The 25,776-nt window shown below is 43.4% G+C and overlaps 1 protein-coding gene across 2 annotated transcripts in view; it reads right to left on the bottom strand.

Annotated features, from left to right (window-relative positions):
- brd3b (bromodomain containing 3b) overlaps nucleotides 1–25,776 on the bottom strand; it is a 45,849-nt gene that overhangs the window by 4,758 nt on the left and 15,315 nt on the right. For both annotated transcript variants that reach the window (XR_014570428.1, XM_083784970.1), the window contains exons 6-12: nucleotides 22,183–22,382; nucleotides 17,370–17,672; nucleotides 16,567–16,692; nucleotides 16,123–16,257; nucleotides 14,063–14,245; nucleotides 4,862–5,133; nucleotides 1,776–2,077 (exon numbers count right to left, since the gene is read on the bottom strand). Coding sequence is in view for 1 of the 2 variants with exons in the window: in XM_083784970.1 (XP_083641096.1) it covers nucleotides 1,776–2,077; nucleotides 4,862–5,133; nucleotides 14,063–14,245; nucleotides 16,123–16,257; nucleotides 16,567–16,692; nucleotides 17,370–17,672; nucleotides 22,183–22,382 (1,521 nt within the window). In the remaining variant the exon portion in view is untranslated. The remainder of the gene's footprint in view (nucleotides 1–1,775; nucleotides 2,078–4,861; nucleotides 5,134–14,062; nucleotides 14,246–16,122; nucleotides 16,258–16,566; nucleotides 16,693–17,369; nucleotides 17,673–22,182; nucleotides 22,383–25,776) is intronic.

Here is a 25,776-nt window from a genome sequence, read left to right on the forward strand (position 1 = left end):
CCACCTGCCCCTGGCAGCTAAATAAAACACTAAGGGTCGCCCACCTGCCCCTGGCAGCTAAATAAAACACTAAGGGTCGCCCACCTGCCCCTGGCAGCTAAATAAAACACTAAGGGTTGCCCACCTGCCCCTGGCAGCTAAATAAAACACTAAGGGTCGCCCACCTGCCCCCTGGCAGCTAAATGAAACACTAAGGGTCGCCCACCTGCCCCTGACAGCTAAATAAAACACTACGGGTCGCCCACCTGCCCCTGGCAGCTAAATAAAACACTAAGGGTTGCCCACGTGCACTTGTAAAGGTACTAGGGCCTTCAAATACAGTATTTTCTAACGGACATGAAGGCAATTGACCTTTTTTTTACCAATAAAATAATATTAAAGAAACTGTTAACTGGTTAATATGTGTACCATATACATGTGTAATGTAGTTTCCCCGGACAGCTGGTTGGCAGGTATCAATACACTATCTATCACTATACAGGTATCAATACGCTTTTAGACCGACATGTTTGTTCCAGCGTAGATGATTACATTTATTTCTTGATCGCCTCTTGTCTTGATTGTTTAAACATGACGTCATGTACCGCTATGCTCCATAACAGGCTTGATAAGCCCAAAGCTTATTGATAACGGGTACTCGATAAGCCCAAAGCTTATTGATAACGGGTACTCGATAAGCCCAAAGCTTATTGATAACGGGTACGGTTTACTCGATAAACCCAAAGCTTATTGATAACGGGTACTCGATAAGCCCAAAGCTTATTGATAGCGGGTACTCGATAAGCCCAAAGCTTATTGATAACGGGTACTCGATAAGCCCAAAGCTTATTGATAACGGGTACTTGATAAGCCCAAAGCTTATTGATACCGGGTACTCGATAAGCCCAAAGCTTATTGATACCGGGTACTCGATAAGCCCAAAGCTTATCGATACCGGGTACTCGATAAGCCCAAAGCTTATTGATAACGGGTACTCGATAAGCCCAAAGCTTATCGATAACGGGTACTCGATAAGCCCAAAGCTTATTGATACCGGGTACTCGATAAGCCCAAAGCTTATTGATAACGGGTACTCGATAAGCCCAAAGCGTATTGATAACGGGTACTCGATAAGCCCAAAGCTTATTGATACCGGGTACTCGATAAGTCCAAAGCTTATTGATACCGGGTACTCGATAAGCCCAAAGCTTATTGATACCGGGTACTCGATAAGCCCAAAGCTTATTGATAACGGGTACTCGATAAGCCCAAAGCGTATTGATAACGGGTACTCGATAAGCCCAAAGCTTATTGATAACGGGTACTCGATAAATCCAAAGCTTATTGATACCGGGTACTCGATAAGCCCAAAGCTTATTGATACCAGGTACTCGATAAGCCCAAAGCTTATTGATACCAGGTACTCGATAAGCCCAAAGCTTATTGATACCGGGTACTGGATAAGCCCAAAGCTTATTGATAACGGGTACTTGATAAGCCCAAAGCTTATTGATACCGGGTACTGGATAAGCCCAAAGCTTATTGATACCGGGTACTCGATAAGCCCAAAGCTTATTGATAACGGGTACTGGATAAGCCCAAAGCTTATTGATACCGGGTACTGGATAAGCCCAAAGCTTATTGATACCGGGTACTGGATAAGCCCAAAGCTTATTGATACCGGGTACTCGATAAGCCCAAAGCTTATTGATAACGGGTACTGGATAAGCCCAAAGCTTATTGATACCGGGTACTGGATAAGCCCAAAGCTTATTGCCCCCCAACTCCAGACTTACGCAGTAGCTTCCGTTGCTTCTTCTGCAGACAGGACTTGACGTAGCGCTCCAGCTCGCGCAGCGTGGAGGGCTTGAGCGTCTCGAAGTCGATCTCGATCTCGTCGGGGTTGGAGTCCCTGAGGGACGGCTCCCGGGACTGGATGATGTGAACCACGCGGCCCAGCTTCTCGCCCGGCAGGCGGTTGATGTCCAGCGACAGCTGACGCTTCTCGTCGTACGACATGGGCAGCGACGGCTCCTCCCCTTCCTCGCCGTTGGCCGGCCCGCCGCCCGCCTTCCCGGAGCCGCCCTTTTTGGGTTGTCTGTTAGAGGAGGAAGAGACAGGAGAAAGACACGCGTCACACGCCCCCCATGGGTTAAAGTCACATCCCCCCTACGGCCAGTAGGTGGCAGCAAAGGTTTAAGCTATACTGCCACCATCCAGTCCATTGCAGAAGAAGAACAGCACTTCCTGCTCACCATGCAAAGATTTGAGTTAAAAAAACGTTTGCTGTAAAATAATTCATATTCAAAGATTTGCGACACATTTTCACAGTGAACTTCAGGTGCAGGGCTTTGAAACTATTGAGCTCCCCATAGCCCCACTGGGCAGGAAACTGCCATGGAACTATTGAGCTCCCCATAGCCCCACTGGGCATGAAACTGCCATGGAACTATTGAGCTCCCCATAGCCCCACTGGGCAGGAAACTGCCATGGAACTATTGAGCTCCCCATAGCCCCACTGGGCATGAAACTGCCATGGAACTATTGAGCTCCCCATAGCCCCACTGGGCATGAAACTGCCATGGAACTATTGAGCTCCCCATAGCCCCACTGGGCATGAAACTGCCATGGAACTATTGAGCTCCCCATAGCCCCACTGGGCAGGAAACCGCCATGGAACTATTGAGCTCCCCATAGCCCCACTGGGCAGGAAACTGCCATGGAACTATTGAGCTCCCCATAGCCCCACTGGGCATGAAACTGCCATGGAACTATTGAGCTTCCCATAGCCCCACTGGGCAGGAAACCACCATGGAACTATTGAGCTCCCCATAGCCCCACTGGGCAGGAAACTGCCATGGAACTATTGAGCTCCCCATAGCCCCACTGGGCAGGAAACTGCCATGGAACTATTGAGCTCCCCATAGCCCCACTGGGCAGGAAACTGCCATGGAACTATTGAGCTCCCCATAGCCCCACTGGGCAGGAAACTGCCATGGAACTATTGAGCTCCCCATAGCCCCACTGGGCAGGAAACTGCCATGGAACTATTGAGCTCCCCATAGCCCCACTGGAATTATGCCTTTTTTTCACTATAATAATGTTTGAAAATTATATTAATTTTTGTTTTGAAACTTGTTAATTTTGGAACTTTTGGTACTCTTCAAATTAGAGTATGTAAAAATTGTCTTTTGCTTAGATTTGTCCTAGTTTTGTTAAAACCTATGTTTGCCTAGATTACTTTGCTTTTTTTTTTTTTTTTATCTGATTAATTTAGCTTAGTCATACCAATGTGTTACTACTTTCTATTTTATCTTTGAAACCAAAGTTTTTTTTGTTTTTTAAAGGGTAGGCAAAATAAGCCTCGGCTTCAGCCTACACCTTTTCGGTGCCACTTGTGGACTCTAATGTAAGTATGTATTTTTGCTTTTTCAAATGTACCGAAATAAAGATTTACTACTACTGGGCTGGAGCCGCCATGGAACCATTGGGCTGGAGCCCATGGACTGAACGGAGTTCGGTGCTGCTCTGACGAGCAGACACAGCACTCAGAGGCTTCTCACTATCAGGGTTCCCACAAATTTTTTCTAAGGCTGCCTTATGTCCAAAATATGCCATGTTTTTTTCCCTGCATATTGTCGTGGGAATGGAAAGACAGAAGGCAGACACACGCTAAGGGGATAAACTATATTAGAAAATAGAAACTTTTTTCTGTACTATTTGCTGGCATGTTGTTGATTCTGTTTTTTGTTTTGTTTTTGTTTTGTGTACGTCAATGTGATCTATGTCAAATAACTGAAAACCAAATAAAAATCATTGAAAGAGAGAAAATAGAAACGCTCTCTGTCGAGGTGCTAACTTGTGCCTCGCACACAAGTAGGGCATACATGGCCTACTTGTGCGCAAGCACAGCGCGCAAGTACTGCTACTAACTAATGTCTATTACAACTGTTCTAAATCCTTTAGACACGTTGGTTGAGCACCATTCTTACCGCGACGGACGCACACGCACACGCACACACACACACACACACACACACACACACACACACACACAGCAGCGGAGCACATTTAGCGACGGACCGGATATGGCTGAAGTAGCTAAATGTAGCCAAAACACTCTCGATGCGATCGACAACAACGGGAGGTATGATTAAATCTAACGTGACTAGCGTCGGGACAGCGGTGGGTCCGTCTAACACATGATCTTTGCTTAGAATTGGACGGAATGATTTAGATCAAAGAGTTATTCACGTTTTAAGATCTTCGTTGGCTAATGTGGGGGGGAACATTTTCGACAACGTCCCGCTGTTGCGCAACATCGAATGTTGCGCAACAACAGACGCTGTTCCCAGCCTGTGGAGCGATGCGATCCGTTTTGATATCAATAATCTCCTTTTTTATCAATCTCCGTCCTGAGCGCTGGGCGTTACTTAAGCAACATTACACGAGAGGGTGTGGGTTAACGTGATTATTGCCACGACAGTGATGCGGTCAGGAACGAGACGAAGTCGACTTCCGCAAGCATCACTGAAGTGGCAATAATCACGTTAACCCACACCCTCGAGTGTAATATTGCAATTCTACAACAGTTACCCTAAAAACTAAGAAAATCGCTGAAAGAATATATATTTTTTAATGACAGATGTAGACACTACGACCACAAATGTCCCAAGAAACTAGCCTATCCACCGAGTTAGCTAGCGCTCTGGGAGAACAGAGCGGCTGAATTGTTTGTTTTGATTAGGTGGTGAACGGTGCTGGTTTAACCACCGGCTAGAAACCTGTTTCAACCAATCAGATTGCTTCCTCTTAACGACCTGTGGTAGAATAATTCTTTGAACGGAGAACTCCGTCCTCGCCTCTCGAGGTGTTAACTCACCTGGTGGCCGTCACCGTGCTGTTGGCTTTCCTGGCCGGGGCCTTCTTCTGATTGGCCGGCTTGTTGCTGGGCGCCTGGGCGGACTTGGCCTTGCTGTTGCTCTTGCTGCTGTCGTTGTCGGCGGTCCCGTCCGAGGTCACCGAGGTGGCCAAGGCCGCGGCGACCTTCGACCCCTTGGAGCCGTCGCTCTTCTTCTTCTTCTCCTTCTTCTTCTTTGGTTTGCTGACGGGAGCCTGAGAGAGGACAGCCAGTTGCTCATGGACCGCCTTCAACTACGACACGAAAAGAACACACACAGAAACTACCCTTCAACTACCCGTTAAAATACACTACGACACGTTAAAATACACTACGAAACACACACAGAAACTACCCTTCAACTACCCGTTAAAATACACTACGACACGTTAAAATACACTACGACACACACACAGAAACTACCCTTCAACTACCCGTTAAAATACACTATGACACGTTAAAATACACTACGACACACACACACAGAAACTACCCTTCAACTACCCGTTAAAATACACGACACGTTAAAATACACTACGACACACACACAGAAACTACCCTTCAACTACCCGTTAAAATACACTACGACACGTTAAAATACACTACGACACACACACAGAAACTACCCTTCAACTACCCGTTAAAATACACTACGACACGTTAAAATACACGACACACACACAGAAACTACCCTTCAACTACCCGTTAAAATACACTACGACACGTTAAAATACACTACGACACACACACACAGAAACTACCCTTCAACTACCCGTTAAAATACACTACGACACGTTAAAATACACTACGACACACACACAGAAACTACCCTTCAACTACCCGTTAAAATACACTACGACACGTTAAAATACACTACGACACGTTAAAATACACTACGACACACACACAGAAACTACCCTTCAACTACCGGTTAAAATACACTACGACACGTTAAAATACACTACGACACACACACAGAAACTACCCTTCAACTACCCGTTAAAATACACTACGACACGTAAAAATACACTACGACACGTTAAAATACACTACGACACACACACAGAAACTACCCTTCAACTACCTGTTAAAATACACGACACGTTAAAATACACTACGACACGTTAAAATACACTACGACACACACACAGAAACTACCCTTCAACTACCCGTTAAAATACACTACGACACGTTAAAATACACTACGACACGTTAAAATACACTATGACACACACACACAGAAACTACCCTTCAACTACCCGTTAAAATACACTACGACACGTTAAAATACACTACGACACACACACAGAAACTACCCTTCAACTACCCGTTAAAATACACTACGACACATTAAAATACACTACGACACACACACAGAAACTACCCTTCAACTACCCGTTAAAATACACTACGACACGTAAAAATACACGACACGTTAAAATACACTACGACACACACACAGAAACTACCCTTCAACTACCTGTTAAAATACACTACGACACCTTAAAATACACTACGACACGTTAAAATACACTACGACACACACACAGAAACTACCCTTCAACTACCCGTTAAAATACACTACGACACGTTAAAATACACTACGACACGTTAAAATACACTATGACACACACACACAGAAACTACCCTTCAACTACCCGTTAAAATACACTACGACACGTTAAAATACACTACGACACACACACAGAAACTACCCTTCAACTACCCGTTAAAATACACTACGACACGTTAAAATACACTACGACACACACACAGAAACTACCCTTCAACTACCCATTAAAATACACTACGACACGTTAAAATACACTACGACACACACACAGAAACTACCCTTCAACTACCCGTTAAAATACACTACGACACACACACAGAAACTACCCTTCAACTACCCGTTAAAATACACTACAACACGTTAAAATACACTACGACACACACACAGAAACTACCCTTCAACTACCCGTTAAAATACACTACGACACGTTAAAATACACTACGGAACACACACAGAAACTACCCTTCAACTACCGGTTAATATACACTACGACAAGTTAAAATACACTACGACACACACACAGAAACTACCCTTCAACTACCCGTTAAAATACACTACGACACACACACAGAAACTACCCTTTAACTACCCGTTAAAATACACTACGACACACACACAGAAACTACCCTTCAACTACCCGTTAAAATACACTACGACACATTAAAATACACTACGACACACACACAGAAACTACCCATCAACTACCCGTTAAAATACACTACGACACGTTAAAATACACTACGACACACACACAGAAACTACCCTTCAACTACCGGTTAAAATACACTACGACACGTTAAAATACACGACACACACACAGAAACTACCCTTCAACTACCTGTTAAAATACACTACGACACGTTAAAATACACTACGACACACACACAGAAACTACCCTTCAACTACCCGTTAAAATACACTACGACACGTTAAAATACACTACGACACACACAGAAACTACCCTTCAACTACCGGTTAAAATACACTACGACACGTTAAAATACACTACGACACGAACTACGATATGGACAAAATGTCATATCTCGCTATTTATGGAGCCCCAATGTGAACCCGGACATGTTGAGTACACCAAGGTTATAAATGTTGAGTAGGGGTCCCCAGCATGTAGAAACTGATGTTATAAATGTTGAGTAGGGGTCCCCAGCATGTAGAAACTGATGTTATAAATGTTGAGTAGGGGTCCCCAGCATTTAAAAACTGATTTTATAAATGTTGAGTAGGGGTCCCCAGCATGTAGAAACTGATGTTATAAATGTTGAGTAGGGGGTCCCCAGCATGTAGAAACTGATGTTATAAATGTTGAGTATGGGTCCCCAGCATCTAGAAACTGATGTTATAAATGTTGAGTATGGGTCCCCAGCATGTAGAAACTGATGTTATAAATGTTGAGTAGGGGGTCCCCAGCATGTAGAAACTGATGTTATAAATGTTGAGCATGGGTCCCCAGCATGTAGAAACTGATGTTATAAATGTTGAGTATGGGTCCCCAGCTGGTAGAAACTGAGGTTATAAATGTTGAGTAGGGGTCCACAGCATGTAGAAACTGATGTTATAAATGTTGAGTAGGGGTCACCAGCATGTAGAAACTGATGTTATAAATGTTGAGTAGGGGTCCCCAGCATTTAAAAACTGATTCTATAAATGTTGAGTAGGGGTCCCCAGCATGTAGAAACTGATGTTATAAATGTTGAGTAGGGGGTCCCCAGCATGTAGAAACTGATGTTATAAATGTTGAGTATGGGTCCCCAGCATGTAGAAACTGATGTTATAAATGTTGAGTATGGGTCCCCAGCATGTAGAAACTGATGTTATAAATGTTGAGTAGGGGGTCCCCAGCATGTAGAAACTGATGTTATAAATGTTGAGCATGGGTCCCCAGCATGTAGAAACTGATGTTATAAATGTTGAGTATGGGTCCCCAGCTGGTAGAAACTGAGGTTATAAATGTTGAGTAGGGGTCCCCAGCATGTAGAAACTGATGTTATAAATGTTGAGTAGGGGTCACCAGCATGTAGAAACTGATGTTATAAATGTTGAGTAGGGGTCCCCAGCATGTAGAAACTGATGTTATAAATGTTGAGTAGTGGTCCCCAGCATGTAGAAACTGATGTTATAAATGTTGAGTATGGGTCCCCAGCATGTAGAAACTGATGTTATAAATGTTGAGTAGGGGTCCCCAGCATGTAGAAACTGAGGTTATAAATGTTGGGTAGGGGTCCCCAGCATGTAGAAACTGAGGTTATAAATGTTGAGTATGGGTCCCCAGCATGTAGAAACTGATGTTATAAATGTTGAGTATGGGTCCCCAGCATGTAGAAACTGATGTTAGAAATGTTGAGTAGGGGTCCCCAGCATGTAGAAACTGATGTTATAAATGTTGAGTAGGGGTCCCCAGTATGTAGAAACTGATGTTATAAATGTTGAGTAGGGGGTCCCCAGCATGTAGAAACTGATGTTATAAATGTTGAGTAGGGGTCCCCAGCATGTAGAAACTGATGTTATAAATGTTGAGTAGGGGTCCCCAGCATTTATAAACTGATGTTATAAATGTTGAGTAGGGGTCCCCAGCATGTAGAAACTGATGTTATAAATGTTGAGTAGTGGTCCCCAGCATGTAGAAACTGATGTTATAAATGTTGAGTATGGGTCCCCAGCATGTAGAAACTGATGTTATAAATGTTGAGTATGGGTCCCCAGCATGTAGAAACTGATGTTGGAAATGTTGAGTAGGGGGCCCAGCATGTAGAAACTGATGTTCTAAATGTTGAGTAGGGGTCCCCAGTATGTAGAAACTCATGTTATAAATGTTGAGTAGGGTGTCCCCAGCATGTAGAAACTCATGTTATAAATGTTGAGTAGGGGTCCCCAGCATGTAGAAACTCATGTTATAAATGTTGAGTAGGGGTCCCCAGCATTTAGAAACTGATGTTATAAATGTTGAGTAGGGGGTCCCCAGCATGTAGAAACAGATGTTATAAATGTTGAGTAGGGGTCCCCAGCATGTAGAAACTGATGTTATAAATGTTGAGTATGGGTCCCCAGCATGTAGAAACTGAGGTTATAAATGTTGAGTAGGGGTCCCCAGCATGTAGAAACTGATGTTATAAATGTTGAGTAGGGGTCCCCAGCATGTAGAAACTGAGGTTATAAATGTTGAGTAGGGGTCCCCAGCATGTAGAAACTGATATTATAAATGTTGAGTAGGGGTCCCCAGCATGTAGAAACTGAGGTTATAAATGTTGAGTAGGGGTCCCCAGCATGTAGAAACTGATGTTATAAATGTTGAGTAGGGGTCTCCAGCATGTAGAAACTGATGTTATAAATGTTGAGTAGGGGTCCCCAGCATGTAGAATCTGATGTTATAAATGTTGAGTAGGGGTCCCCAGCATGTAGAAACTGATGTTAAAAATGTTGAGTATGGGTCCCCAGCATGTAGAAACTGATGTTAAAAATGTTGAGTAGGGGTCCCCAGCATGTATAAACTGATGTTATAAATGTTGAGTAGGGGTCCCCAGCATGTAGAAACTGATGTTATAAATGTTGAGTATGGGACCGATGCTAAACTTTTTTTTTCTTTTTGTTTAAATATTTTTTATCCCACGATTTTGTAACCCATCTTTCACCCCTGTGTCGATTATCTAATGTGATCCTGGGCTCTACACACCCTCCACCAACCTGGGGAGAGCAACGGACTTGAACTCATGCTTCCTTCATGCATGAGGAGTCCAAGTCACTCCTTTACACATTTCTAACATGCCTTGGTTCACATTCTGGTAAGTGGACTATATTGTGATATTCGATGCGATATAACCGCTAAAAAAGGTCACAGATTCTATATTTTACGATAATAAAACACAGGGACACTTGTAATGATAAACTACCCTTCAACTACGACAGGAATAAGTGATATTAACGAGCGTCAACGAGTGTCAGCTGTGACTGAAGACATGGTAATGTTTATCGATTAGATTTGATTGGAAATCATGAATGGATTTTGAATCGTTTATAATGAGAATTTAATCGTTTATAATGAGAATTGCGAGTCAAATTCCAATCGATGTTCTAATCGTCAGGGTGAGGCGGTCCTCAGTTCACGTAACATTATTTTTATTTGTATTATTTTTTTATTTTTTTTTGGGGGGGGGGGGGGCACTTGAAAATAGCAGATCTACAAGCTCACATTGTGAGCTTGTTTAGATATGCAGATCTGCTATTCCTGCTATTATTTTATTTGAAAATGTATGAACACAATAGTTGTGACAGGATTAACAATGCACATGTTTAACCCATTTAGACCCCAGGATGATTCTATAAATGTCTTCTAAATCCTGACAGTTTATTGAAAGAAAAAAAACATGTTTCCATGTCAGTGGTTCTCACAGGGTTAAACCTCATGTTTCAATGTCAGTGGTTCTCGCAGGGTTAAACCCTATGTTTCTATGTCAGTGGTTCTCACAGGGTTAAAACCCCATGTTTCTATGTCAGTGGTTCTCACAGGGTTAAAACCCCATGTTTCTATGTCAGTGTTTCTCACAGGGTTAAACCCTATGTTTCTATGTCAGTGGTTCTCACAGGGTTAAACCCCATGTTTCTATGTCAGTGGTTCTCACAGGGTTAAACCCTGTAGCAACTCATAATGTAATAGCAACTCATAATGTAATAAGGGCTCAAAAAGGCTCATAATGTAATAAGTTAAATGTAATAAAAACTCATAATGTAATAATCAGCTCGTAATGTAATAAAATCATGAGCGCATAACGTAATAACAGATTTTCCAAAAAAAGACGTGTTACATTATGAGTTGCCTTAATAGGCAGCTCATAATGTAATAAAAGTTCATAATGTAATAATGGCCCATATTGGTGAGAAAAGTCTTACACTGTCATTGTTATTACCTCTGTTGACAAATGTAGACTTTCATATGGCCCATATAGTCTTACACTGTCATTGTTATTACTTCTGTTGACAAATGTAGACTTTCTTATGCATATAGTCTTACACTGTCATTGTTATTACTTCTGTTGACAAATGTAGACTTTCTTATGGCCCATATAGTCTTACACTGTCATTGTTATTAGCTCCGTTGACAACATTAGACTTTCATATGGCCCATATAGTCTTACACTGTCATTGTTATTACCTCTGTTGACAAATGTAGACTTTCATATGGCCCATATAGTCTTACACTGTCATTGTTATTACCTCTGTTGACAAATGTAGACTTCCATATGGCCCATATAGTCTTACACTGTCATTGTTATTACCTCTGTTGACAAATGTAGACTTCCATATGGCCCATATAGTCTTACACTGTCATTGTTATTACCTCTGTTGACAAATGTAGACTTCCATATGGCCCATATAGTCTTACACTGTCATTGTTATTACCTCTGTTGACAAATGTAGACTTTCATATGGCCCATATAGTCTTACACTGTCATTGTTATTACCTCTGTTGACAAATGTAGACTTTCATATCGTCACCTTATTAAACTAATTGCCCAAGTCATTTTTTTTTTGGCCTAAATCACCACCTGGTGATGCTGGCCACCTCTGGTAAAATCGCCCGAGCCCTAATGTAAAAGGCCTTCCTGTTACACCCTATTGAAACAATGGCCTATGTTAAGAGGGAGACTTAGGCCATATTATTTTGCCTAAGTCATAATAAATGTGACTTAGGCCATTTTAACACACCTTTCAAAATGGGAGTGAATGGGAGTGAATGGGAGGTACTGTTACTATGGGACTGATAGAATGGGAGTGAATGGGACTGAATGGGAGGTACTGTTACTATGGGACTGATAGAATGGGAGTGAATGGGACTGAATGGGAGGTACTGTTACTATGGGACTGATAGAATGGGACTGAATGGGAGTGAAAGGGAGGTACTGTTACTATGGGACTGATACTATGGGAGTGAATGGGAGTGAAAGGGAGGTACTGTTACTATGGGACTGATATAATGGGAGTGAATGGGACTGAATGGGAGGTACTGTTACTATGGGACTGATAGAATGGGACTGAATGGGAGTGAAAGGGAGGTATTGTTACTATGGGACTGATACTATGGGAGTGAATAGGACTGAATGGGAGTGAATGGGACTGAATGGGAGTGAAAGGGAGGTACTGTTACTATGGGTAACAGTACCCGGCCAGGAGACAACCCACAGAGCCTAGTCCCTCCATGTGCCAGAAGTGTACCTCCCAGCCTTGGCAGAGTAGTTCTGGAGTAGTTCCAACAGATTGTGTGCCCCTGGTTTTTCCCTAGTGGGACTGATTGCTAGCTACTGGGACGTAAGTCGGGACTTGATCACTCCCGGCTGGGTCGCCTAAGTGATGGGTATGATGTTGAGAGACGCGAAACACCGTTGACCTCAGGATACATCACTGAGGATACGTCCCACACACATTCACTCCCATTCAGTCCCATTCACTCCCATTCAGTCCCATTCACTCCCATTCAATCCAAATTCACTCCCATTCACTCCCCTTCAGTGTCAAATGTCTTTGTTCTCTGATATTATTTTAAACACTCTGTGGCTGACCCTAAACCATGTTTCATTAAAAATAATTGGAATAAAACATTTTGCCCAAGTCACTTACTGCAGAAGTAATTTGGCCTAAATAACGTTTATAATTGCCTAAGTTAAAATGGCATGTTCAGATATTGGCCCAAGTCATTTTATCCTTACATGTTACATGATTGACATACACCTTTATTTGTATGTCAATAGTCATACTTTTTCATATTTTTAGTTTAATTAGTTTAGTAAGGTGACGATATGAAAGTCTACATTTGTCAACAGAGGTAATAACAATGACAGTGTAAGACTATATGGGCCATATGAAAGTCTACATTTGTCAACAGAGGTAATAATGACAGTGTAAGACTTTTCTCACCAATATGTGCCATTATTACATTATGAACTTTTATTACATTATGAGCTGCCTATGGCAACTCATAATGTAACACGTCTTTTTTTGAAAAATCTGTTATTACGTTATGCGCTCATGATTTTATTACATTATGAGCTGATTATTACATTACGAGTTTTTATTATATTTAACTTATTACATTATGAGCCTTTTTGAGCCCTTATTACATTATGAGTTGCTATTACATTATGAGTTGCTACAAACCCTCATGTTTCTATGTCAGTGGTTCTCACAGGGTTAAACCCCATGTTTCTATGTCAGTGGTTCTCACAGGGTTAAACCCCATGTTTCTATGTCAATGGTTCTCACAGGGTTAAACCCCATGTTTCTATGTCAGTGGTTCTCACAGGGTTAAACCCCATGTTTCTATGTCAGTGGTTCTCAAACATTTTCATGTCTGTATTTGGCTGTCGACCCCCATCTGAAAATATGTAGTTCCCCCCCCTCCCCCCAGAAGCAAAGATTTGAGTTAAAAACGTTCGCTCTGAAAGAATATAATATATATTCAAAGATTTGCGCCACATTTTTCAAAAAATTGAAGATCTGCAAGCTCGTATCGCGGTGTGTGTGTGTGTGTGTGTGTGTGTGTGTGTGTGAGGGGGGTGGGGGGGGGTGGTGTTAGAAACTCGGTCGATTGGTCGATAGCAACCAACCTGTTCCTGCAGCTCGGCCAATCGTGTGGCCCGTTCCTCCTCAGAGTCTGACGATTCGTCGGAGGAGGAATTGTTGCTACTGTCAGAGGAGGCGGTGCTTTTACTGACCAATGGCGTTGTCGACGGAACCGAGGCCTCAGAACCCTCGTCTGGAATCTTAGCGAACCGCATCTCAAACACGTCCTGCAGACAGACAGGCAGAGAGACAGACAGGCAGAGAGACAGACAGGCAGAGAGACAGAGAGACAGACAGTCACACACACAGAGAGACAGACAGACAGACAGAGAGACAGACAGGCAGAGAGACAGACAGGCAGAGACAGAGAGAGACAGACAGTCACACACACAGAGAGACAGACAGACAGAGAGAGACAGACCGACAAGCAGAGAGACAGACAGGCAGGCAGGCAGGCAGACAGAGAGAGAGAGACAGTCACACACACACCCACACACACACACACAGACAGAGAGAGACAGACAGACAGACGGGCAGAGAGGCAGACAGCCAGAGAGACAGAAAGACAGACAGACAGACAGACAGACAGGTAGACAGACAAGACAGACATGTCAAACCACTCAATCCCATTGGTGGGTCATGGACTCATTTGTATGGGTCCATTTATTTAAATTTTTCTCCATTTTGTTTTTAATTAACATCACTAGACCTAATACAAGGGTGTAGGCTGGAAATTGGACAGGTGAGGGGATTTTTAGGCCGATTAGGCCCACTTGGCAGAGCCTGAGCAGAGCCTTTTGTGGTGGTTCTGGAGAACCGTGGGTCCGACTCGATACCTGGCACTGCACACCCCGGTAACAAGATCATGCACGCACTACAGTGGGGGGGGGGGGGGGGGGGGGACACGCAACAGGCCAACACCGAGGCCCGCCCCACGCTCGATCATGATTGGCGGAAGGCCCCTCTCTATCCTGATTGGATGAAGGCCACCTAGACAAAAACTAAACCTACGGTATTTTTTTTTAACCCCAGGGGTGAACTGGGGACAGGGAGGATGAACTGGTGGGGGTGCCCAATTTAAAACGACATTTTAAAAAACACTGTACACTTTTTTTGAAAATAATTCTTCCTCCTTATATAACAATAAGACCTGATGATCATGTTTTAGGGTGGAAAAAAAATCTAAAATGAAGTAAAATTTTCTCTCATTGAACTTTTTTTCTATATGTGCAGCGGCTGGTGCCGAGGAATGAGCTGGGTGGGTTGGATTTGTACAGTAGTTACCTGTAGTTTCCTGACCATAACGGGTGGGTTGTATTTGTAGTTTTGGCTGTAGTTAGCTGTAGTTTCCTGGCCATAGCGACCACCTGTTGTATTTGTAGTTTTGCCTGTAGTTACTTGGCCATAGCGACCACCTGTTGTATTTGTAGTTTTGCCTGTAGTTACCTGTAGTTTCCTGGACATAGCGACCACCTGTTGTATTTGTAGTTTTGGCTGTAGTTAGCTGTAGTTTCCTGGCCATAGCGACCACCTGTTGTACTTGTAGTTTTGGCTGTAGTTAGCTGTAGTTTCCTGGCCATAGCGACCACCTGTTGTATTTGTAGTTTTGGCTGTAGTTAGCTGTAGTTTCCTGGCCATAGCGACCACCTGTTGTATTTGTAGTTTTGGCTGTAGTTAGCTGTAGTTTCCTGGCCATAGCGACCACCTGTTGTATTTGTAGTTTTGGCTGTAGTTGGCTGTAGTTTCCTGGCCATAGCGACCACCTGTTGTATTTGTAGTTTTGGCTGTAGTTACCTGTAGTTTCCGGGCCATAGCGACCACCTGTTGTATTTGTAGTTTTGGCTGTAGTTGGCTGTAGTTACCTGTAGTTTCCTGGCCATAGCGACCACCTGTTGTATTTGTAGTTTTGGCTGTAGTTTCCTGGCCATAGCGACCACCTGTTGTATTTGTAGTTTTGGCTGTAGTTAGCTGTAGTTTCCTGGCCATAGCGACCACCTGTTGTATTTGTAGTTTTGGCTGTAGTTGGCTGTAGTTACCTGTAGTTTCCGGGCCATAGCGACCACCTGTTGTATTTGTAGTTTTGGCTGTAGTTGGCTGTAGTTACCTGTAGTTTCCTGGCCATAGCGACCACCTCGTGGTCGGGTGGGTTGTATTTGTAGCAATTGGAGAACATTAACCGGACGTCCGTGGCGAAGCTCTGAGGGTCCGTGTACCCCGTCTCTCTGCCGTCCATCTTTTTCTACAACACATTCAACACGTTGAATTTATTTTAACCCGGGATCAGATTGATGTCTTCTACATCCTGACGGTTTTCTGAAAAAGCTATGTTTCTAGACCTACGAGCTTGTAGATCTGCTATTTTTCAATAGCTAAAGTATAACATAATGCTTAAAACACCAAAAGGGGTTCCCATACAAAATGGGTTAATGCATTTACAGGGTGTAAATGTCACCCTGACGGGGTGTAAATGTTACCCTGACAGGGTGTAAATGTTACCCTACAGGGTGTAAATGTCACCCTGACCGTGCCTGACGGGTTTAAATCTCACCCTGACAGAGCTGAGGTCCATGGGGTGTTTGATGATGTCGTGGTAGTCGTGCAGCTCTAATGCCTGGGCGTCCACAGGCTTGTAGAACGGCCAGGCGTACGCCGCATGCTTCTTGGACAGCATCTCCTGAGGAAGCACCATATATGGACATACATTAATGACATCATCTCCTGAGGAAGCACCATATATGGACATACATTAATGACATCTCCTGAGGAAGCACCATATATGGACATACATTAATGACAGCATCTCCTGAGGAAGCACCATATATGGACATTAACACATTCCGTTCGTAAAACGCCTCAGGACGTCTTAAGGATTAAAACCGAGTTGAGCCTTAGACCTAGCGCATCCTCAATGATACGGGGCGAGATAAGATTATTCCGAGTTTTTTCTATTTTTTTTTGGCCCGTTCGCCTTTCGGCTGCCGTATGCTACGCTCTGGGCTCATATTAGCTTACCGTTGACTTACATGTTAGCGCGGCGGAAAGAATGACTCGTATCTCCTAATCCAGGGCGCTCTCCGTGGTTATGAACGGATTGATGTACTGGCGTTTTATTTCTGCTCCTCATCCGTCTCTCCCGGAAAATATGAACGCTTTTTGGATCATATACCGTATAAATTAAAATGATCGCAATGTAAGCTAGCAATGTAAAGTCAACTTTTTTTAGTAGATTGTTTTCCGGGTCATGGCTTTCAGAGTAAAAGCGCTCAGACAACCCCGGCCACCCAGAGCTCCTATTTTGAAGCACTTCCGGCACTGATAGTGTTTTAACGAGGATAAAAGGACTCATGGTACCTTCAGGATGGTGTCGCAGTGCTTCATCTGCTCGCCCAGCTTCGGCCCCTTCCTCCCTCCTCCTCCTCCTCCTCCTCCTCCCCCCACTCCTCCGGCTCCTCCCACCTCCCCTAGCCCCTCCTCCGCCGGCCCCCCGGCCTCCTTCTTATTGGTCTTGACGGGCCGGGAGGAGGTCTCCCGGCGCTTGGCCGGCTTGGCTCCGCCCCCTCCGTCCTGATTGGACGAGGGCGAGTCGGCCCGCCCCGCGGAGATGGCCGACGTGGTGGGCGTGGTCGTGTCCGCTTTCCGCTTCACGCCTTTCTTCTGTTAAAACACAGATTAACAAACCCTCAGATTAACCCTTCACGCCTTTCTTCTGTTAAAACACAGATTAACAAACCCTCAGATTAACTCCTTTCTTCTGTTAAAACACAGATTAACAAACCCTCAGATTAACCCTTCACGCCTTTCTTCTGTTAAAACACAGATTAACAAACCCTCAGATTAACTCCTTTCTTCTGTTAAAACACAGATTAACAAACCCTCAGATTAACCCTTCACGCCTTTCTTCTGTTAAAACACAGATTTACAAACCCTCAGATTAACCCTTCAGGCCTTTCTTCTGTTAAAACACAGATCAACAAACCCTCAGGTTAACTCTTCACTCCTTTCTTCTGTTAAAACACAGATCAACAAACCCACAGATTAACTCTTCACGCCTTTCTTCTGTTAAAACACAGATTAACCCTTCACTCCTTTCTTCTGTTAAAACACAGATTAACAAACCCTCAGAAAGGGCGAAAGGGCCTTTCTGTGTGGAGTTTGCATGTTCTCCCCGTGTCCTCTAGGGTAGGTACCCTCACAAAAAACATTCAGTAATCCTGGTCTCTAAACTGCCTCCCCCTGGCCAGCCGGGGCGCCTGATGGAGGGGAAAGGAACTGGTTGGAATAACGTGTTCCTTCCACGCGCTACGTCCAACCAGGGAAACTCCCCCCTGTCAGGTGTAAAGGAGCAACTTGGACACTCAGGCATGAAGGAAGCATGAGTTCAAGTCCGTTGCTCTCCCCTTGTCCCCCATATATGGGGACTAGGTTGCTCTCCCCTTGTCCCCCATATATGGGGACTAGGTTGTTGGAGGGTGTGTAGAGCCCAGGATTACATTGACACAGGGCTGAAAAATGGGTTACAAAATCGTGGGATAAAAAATATATAAAAAAAAAACACAGATTAACCCTTCACTCCTTTCTCCTGTTAAAACACAGATTAACAAACCCTCAGGTTAACCCTTCACTCCTTTCTCCTGTTAAAACACAGATTAACAAACCCACAGATTAACCCTTCACTCCTTTCTTCTGTTAAAACACAGATCTATAAACCCACAGATTAACCCTTCACGCCTTTCTTCTGTTAAAACACAGATCTATAAAACCATGGATCACTCCTGTTAAAACACAGATCCTGGTCACTAAACTGCCTCCCCCTGGCCAGCCGGGGCGCCTGATGGAGGGAAAAGAAACTGGTTGGAATAACGTTTTCCTTCCACGCGCTACGTCCAACCAGGGAAACTCCCCCCTGTCAGGTGTAAAGGAGCAACTTGGACACTCAGGCATGAAGGAAGCATGAGTTCAAGTCCGTTGCTCTCCCCTTGTCCCCCATATATGGGGACTAGGTTGGTGGAGGGTGTGTAGAGCCCAGGATCACATTAGATGATTGACACAGGGGTGAAAAATGGGTTACAAAATCGTGGGATAAAAAAATATATATATATAAAAAAATAAAAATAAACACAGATCTATAAACCCATGGATCACTCCTGTTAAAACACAGATCTATAAACCCATGGATTAACGCTTCACTCCTTTCTTCTGTTAACACAGTTGGAATGTTAAAGAATGTTTTTATTACATCAGAAAGTCATTTTAGTGGCATTAAGTCGTTGTAATTACATTGCAAAAATGTCTCTATACATACAGCTTCTCTGCTAAAGTATGCAAATTCCGCTAAAATCCAACCTTTTTTATTATTAAATTATTAATAATTGTATTGAATTTATTCTCAATTCAATACATAGGATTTCATCACAATCTACTCCAGCCAACTGAAGTGACTACAGTAAGTTGAAAATGACTGAAGACATGATGTTTACTGTGATTAGGGTGAGCTTACTGAAGACATGTTTACTGTGATTAGGGTGAGCTTACTGAAGACATGATGTTTACTGTGATTAGGGTGAGCTTACTGAAGACATGATGTTAACTGTGATTAGGGTGAGCTTACTGAAGACATGATGTTAACTGTGATTAGGGTGAGCTTACTGAAGACATGATGTTTACTGTGATTAGGGTGAGCTTACTGAAGACATGATGTTAACTGTGATTAGGGTGAGCTTACATTTCATATCACAAACACCATGCAGTGATATGACTGAAGACATGATGTTTACTGTGATTAGGGTGAGCTTACATTTCATATCACAAACACCATGTAGTGATATGACTGAAGACATGATGTTAACTGTGATTAGGGTAAGCTTACATTTCATATCACAAACACCATGTAGTGATATGACTGAAGACATGATGTTAACTGTGATTAGGGTGAGCTTACATTTCATATCACAAACACCATGTAGTGATATGACTGAAGACATGATGTTTACTGTGATTAGGGTGAGCTTGCATTTCATATCACAAACACCATGTAGTGATATGACTGAAGACATGATGTTTACTGTGATTAGGGTGAGCTTACATTTCATATCACAAACACCATGTAGTGATATGACTGAAGACATGATGTTAACTGTGATTAGGGTGAGCTTACATTTCATATCACAAACACCATGTAGTGATATGACTGAAGACATGATGTTTACTGTGATTAGGGGGAGCTTACATTTCATATCACAAACACCATGTAGTGATATGACTGAAGACATGATGTTTACTGTGATTAGGGGGAGCTTACATTTCATATCACAAAGACCATGTAGTGATATGACTGAAGACATGATGTTAACTGTGATTAGGGTGAGCTTACATTTCATATCACAAACACCATGTAGTGATATGACTGAAGACATGATGTTTACTGTGATTAGGGGGAGCTTACATTTCATATCACAAACACCATGTAGTGATATGACTGAAGACATGATGTTTACTGTGATTAGGGTGAGCTTACATTTCATATCACAAACACCATGTAGTGATATGACTGAAGACATGATGTTAACTGTGATTAGGGTGAGCTTACATTTCATATCACAAACACCATGTAGTGATATGACTGAAGACATGATGTTTACTGTGATTAGGGGGAGCTTACATTTCATATCACAAACACCATGTAGTGATATGACTGAAGACATGATGTTTACTGTGATTAGGGGGAGCTTACATTTCATATCACAAAGACCATGTAGTGATATGACTGAAGACATGATGTTAACTGTGATTAGGGTGAGCTTACATTTCATATCACAAACACCATGTAGTGATATGACTGAAGACATGATGTTTACTGTGATTAGGGGGAGCTTACATTTCATATCACAAACACCATGTAGTGATATGACTGAAGACATGATGTTTACTGTGATTAGGGGGAGCTTACATTTCATATCACAAACACCATGTAGTGATATGACTGAAGACATGATGTTTACTGTGATTAGGGGGAGCTTACATTTCATATCACAAACACCATGTAGTGATATGACTGAAGACATGATGTTTACTGTGATTAGGGTGAGCTTACATTTCATATCACAAACACCATGTAGTGAAAACTCTTGTAACTAACCAGAAAAAAAATCTAATAAGAAATAATACTATAATTCAGTCAATGTCTGTGTGTCTGTCTGTGTGTCACTGTGACAACCGTAGCTCCTCACTGCCTGCACCAATCACTCCCACTCTTCACACAGGCATTGACCATAATAATATGGAGGTCTTCAAAAAGCCCTTTTTTCGATTTGACACATTAATGATTAATAATTAGTTTATTAGTGAATAAAAAATGCGAAAACGCACCCAGGGCGCAGTACCCCCCGCGGGGGGGGGGGGGGGGGGGGGGGAGAATATCGGAGTAAGGGCTAGTAATAATAATTACAAAAAAAAGAAAAAGAAAAAATGGAATTGGAAATATTATGAATCGATTTCTTTTTTTTATTTATATTTTTTTGTCCCACGATTTTGTAACCCATTTTTCACCCGTGTCAATCATCCTGTGATGTGATCCTGGGCTCTACACACCTTCCACCAACCTAGGGAGAGCAACGGACTTAACTCATGCTTCCTTCATGCTTGAGTGTCCAAGTTGCTCCTTTACACCTGACAGGGGGGAGTTTCCCTGGTTGGATGTAGCGCGTGGAAGGAACACGTTATTCCAAACAGTTCCTTTCCCCTCCATCAGGCGACCCCAGCTGGCCAGGGGGAGGCAGTTTAGAGACCAGGATTACTGCATGTATTTGTGAGGGTACCTACCCTAGGGGACACGGGGAGAACATGTGAGGGTACCTACCCTAGGGGACACGGGGAGAACATGTGAGGGTACCTACCCTAGGGGACACTGGGAGAACATGCAAACTCCACACAGAAAGGCCCTTTCGCCAACCCCGCCTTCGGGTATGGGCACTGATGACGCGGAGGAGGAAACACGCCGCCAGCACCCACAGCACCCCGAGCGGGAATCGAACCCAGGACCTTCTAGCTGTGAGGCGACAGCACTACCAACTGTGCCACCGTGCCCCCACAAATCAATTTCTAATTCGAATCGTTTTTCTTTGACAGCCGTAGTTGAAAACCACTGTGTGGTCGTTTGTTTGGTTACCTTGACGACGGGCTGCGCGGACGGCATCATGGCCGCCGGCGGTTGCTGTGGAGGAGGAGGCGGGGCTGTGGAGACAGGGGGCGTGGTCTGGACCGGCACCGTGGTGGGCGTGGCCGAGATGACGGGCGTCTGGGAGGAGGGGGGCGAGGGGGCGGGGTAGGAGGAGGGGGGGGAGGCCGACGACTCGGCCGCGTGACTCACTGAAAAAAATAAAAAAATAAAAAACTTTATTAGCAGTTTTCAAAAAGTACACTCAGGGTTTCCCACACATTGTTAACCCATTCTGACCTGAGATCAGATTCTAACAATGTCTTCTACATCCTGACAGTTTACCATTATGACCTGAGATCAGATTCTATAAATGTCTTCTACATCCTGACAGTTTTCTGAAAAAGCTATGTTTCTATGTCAGTCGTTCTTCGATTTATCTAAAAATAGCAGACCTACAAGCTCGTGGCACGCTATGAGCTTGTAGATCTGATATTTTTCAATAGCTAAAGCACAACACAATGCACCAAAAGGGGTTCCCGCCCAGAATGGGTTAACCCATTTAGACCGGGCACAAGATTCTACAAAAGTCTTCTAAATCCTGAGTTTTCTGAAAAACCCTCATGTTTCTATATCAGTGGTGCTCAACCTTTTTTAATGTCAAGGATCCCCGAAATTATATGTAAATGGCCGCCGACCCCCCATCTGAAAATATGATGTCCTTGAAATTAACCCATTTTGGGGCGGGAACCCCTTTTGGTGTTAGCATTATGTTATGCTTTAGCTATTGAAAAATAGCAGATCTACAAGCTCTACTAGGTCTGCTATTTTTGAAAAATCAAAGAACGACTGACATAGAAACATATCTTTTTCAGAAAACTGTCAGGATGTAGAAGACATTTGTAGAATCTGATCTCAGGTCAAAATGGGTTAAAGATCACTGCTAGAGCCGTAAAAGTCTTCTCTCATGGGGGTCCCTGGCATATCTTTTCAAATGGGGGTCCGCGGGGCTAATGGGGGGTCCTTGATATGAGATAGGGTAGGATAGGTGGAGGATAGGATAGGATAGGTGGAGGATAGGATAGGTGGAGGATAGGATAGGATAGGTGGTGTAGCAAAAACATTTGGCACAAAACATGGACCCCACTTTGGGAAGCACTGTCCTAGGGCATAGGTCACAGGGTTCCCCAATAGGGCCCCCCAATAGGGCCCCCTTGTGGCCCCTGGAAGAATTTAAAAAAGGGGGGTGGGGTCCCAGATATAAATGGCATTAGATGGGGGTCAGTAGCCTATGCATGTCAAACTGGGCATCCTTTTCAAATGGGGTCTTGCATTGTGAAAATTAATTTTCAGGGCAAGACCTCGACCTCGCGCGTAAGGGACTCGGCCCCCAGCCTGGTACGCTATAGCAGAGGTTTTCAACTGGTGGTCCGTGGACCACTGGTGGTCCGTGAAGGTATTGCATGTGGTCCCAGTGGCCATGCATTTAGTATGTTTTTTATCGACCACTAGTTGGGAAACTAACTAGTTCATTAAGTGACCTGGTGATGTATGATGACATCAATGTCAGTTACTGCAGGGAACTTCCACAGAAAGGGAGTTTGAATTTCAAGGGAAAGTGAACCGGATTGACTGGTTGAGTCAATTAGGAAATGCCCATATAATCATGCAATTGCATGTGTCTGCCATCTATGAGTTTAATATGGAAAGTTAAGAGAACAGAGTAAGGGCAACCATGGGAAAGGAATAGCTCCGGACGACTAGCATATATTAAATTACTGACTGTTAAGGGCTTGATTCAATTCACCTCAAATGAACAAATTTGATATTACTTTTTATATCCCCTCACTAGGGCTGACCTCGATTAGTCGACTAATCGATCGGAACGGGTCTCAGTCGACTGACCACCTCTTAGTCGAATATTTACAAAAATATACAACAATATTGTATTATTCCACTAGGTCTGTGGGGGACAAACACATTTGAACATTCTGACTGTTCAAATCTCCAATGTGCATGTGGAGTGTGTCTGCCTGTGTGGCAATGTGCCACTGCCTGTGACTTGAATTGCACAGTGCGCTGGCCTGATACTCCAGAATCTCAATCTCACCTGCTGTGCTCAATCTGGCTAATGACAAGCCTCTGTTGTTCTGTTGCTAAGGCGACTATTAGTCGACTAACAGCAAATTTATTCATCTATCAGTCGACTATACAAATCCTTAGTCGGGGACAGCCCTACCCCTCACCCAACTCAACAGTGGTCCCCAGGTTGATTCTTAGTTAGGGTGGTGGTCCCCAGGTTGATTATTAGTCAGCGTGGTGGTCCCTGGTTCATAATCAGTTGAAAACCCCTGCGCTATAGTCAAAATATGGCCCTTGAGGAAAGTTAAGTATGTGAACGTGTCTGTTATTTGTATGCAGCTGTGACTCCGTCTCCAAGACACATTTCTCCCAAGGGAGACAAATAAAGACAACCTTGAACCTCGAGTGTGTGTGTTCATATTCTATGCTCTGCTGATGAGTTGAATATGTAGCAGCAGTGCACAATGGAAACGAGTCAGTCACCAGTCCAGGACCATATTTTTTTTCCGTGCTATTCATTTTAGCCTTTTAACCCATTCTGAACGGGAACCCATTTTGGTGTTAGCATCACGTTACGCTTTAGCTATTGAAAAATAGCAGATCTACAAGCTCATAGCGCGCCACCGAGTGGCGCGCTACGAGCTTGTAGGTCTGCTATTTTTTGAAAAATCGAAGAACGACTGACATTTTTTAGAATCTGATCTCAGGTCAGAATGGGTTAATCGGACCAGTGTGTGTCCAGTGGAAACCTTGTATGAATCTGATCTCAGGTCAGAATGGGTTAACCTCTGGACCATTTGGTTTCCATGGTTTGACTAATTCAATCAATCAGCAGACCTGCTTGTTCATTTGACTCAAATGCAAAGCTACTCCAAACAGTGGCTACGTTTACATGAAGGGTGATCATTCAGAATAAATACTTCAGAATAAAATACATCCGATGTAATGTTTTTTGCCGCGAGTTTACATGGGAAATGGTCATTCCGAATGAGTGTTTATATGGAGAAGTGATAGAAGACATGATACATGTTAATTCACGTGAAACTACGCCATCTTTTGGACACATAAAATATAGGCAGTTCATTCATTGTGACTGTCTCAACAATACAAACATATTACAGACGAAAGACGATACTTTGAAATCACATCATTTCATTCCGCAGTAGCTTTGAGGCTGCTGGTTGGATAGGGACGGGCAAATATGTTTACCGTCTTTTTTTCCCCACCCGCTGCGGCTCCGCTTCTCCGCTGGGAAGGTGATCATCTCGTTTTTATTTGTACTTTATTATCTACAGCACGGCCAGGGCACGCAACACACTGATTATTATTGTATCGGGTCGCTCGTTATTTTTGAGAGAGAGAGAGAGAGAGAGAGAGAGAGACCGTTGAACACACACACACACACATACACACACACACACACACACACAGATCAGGGTTATCGTCATCTGCTGCTGCTCCACGTTTTTTTGTGGATTTCGGATCTGAAAAAAGGAACGAAATAACGCGCTCTATGTGCAAACT

This window comes from Protomyctophum parallelum (assembly GCF_964188405.1).
Source record: "Protomyctophum parallelum genome assembly, chromosome: 15".
NCBI lineage: Eukaryota > Metazoa > Chordata > Actinopteri > Myctophiformes > Myctophidae > Protomyctophum > Protomyctophum parallelum.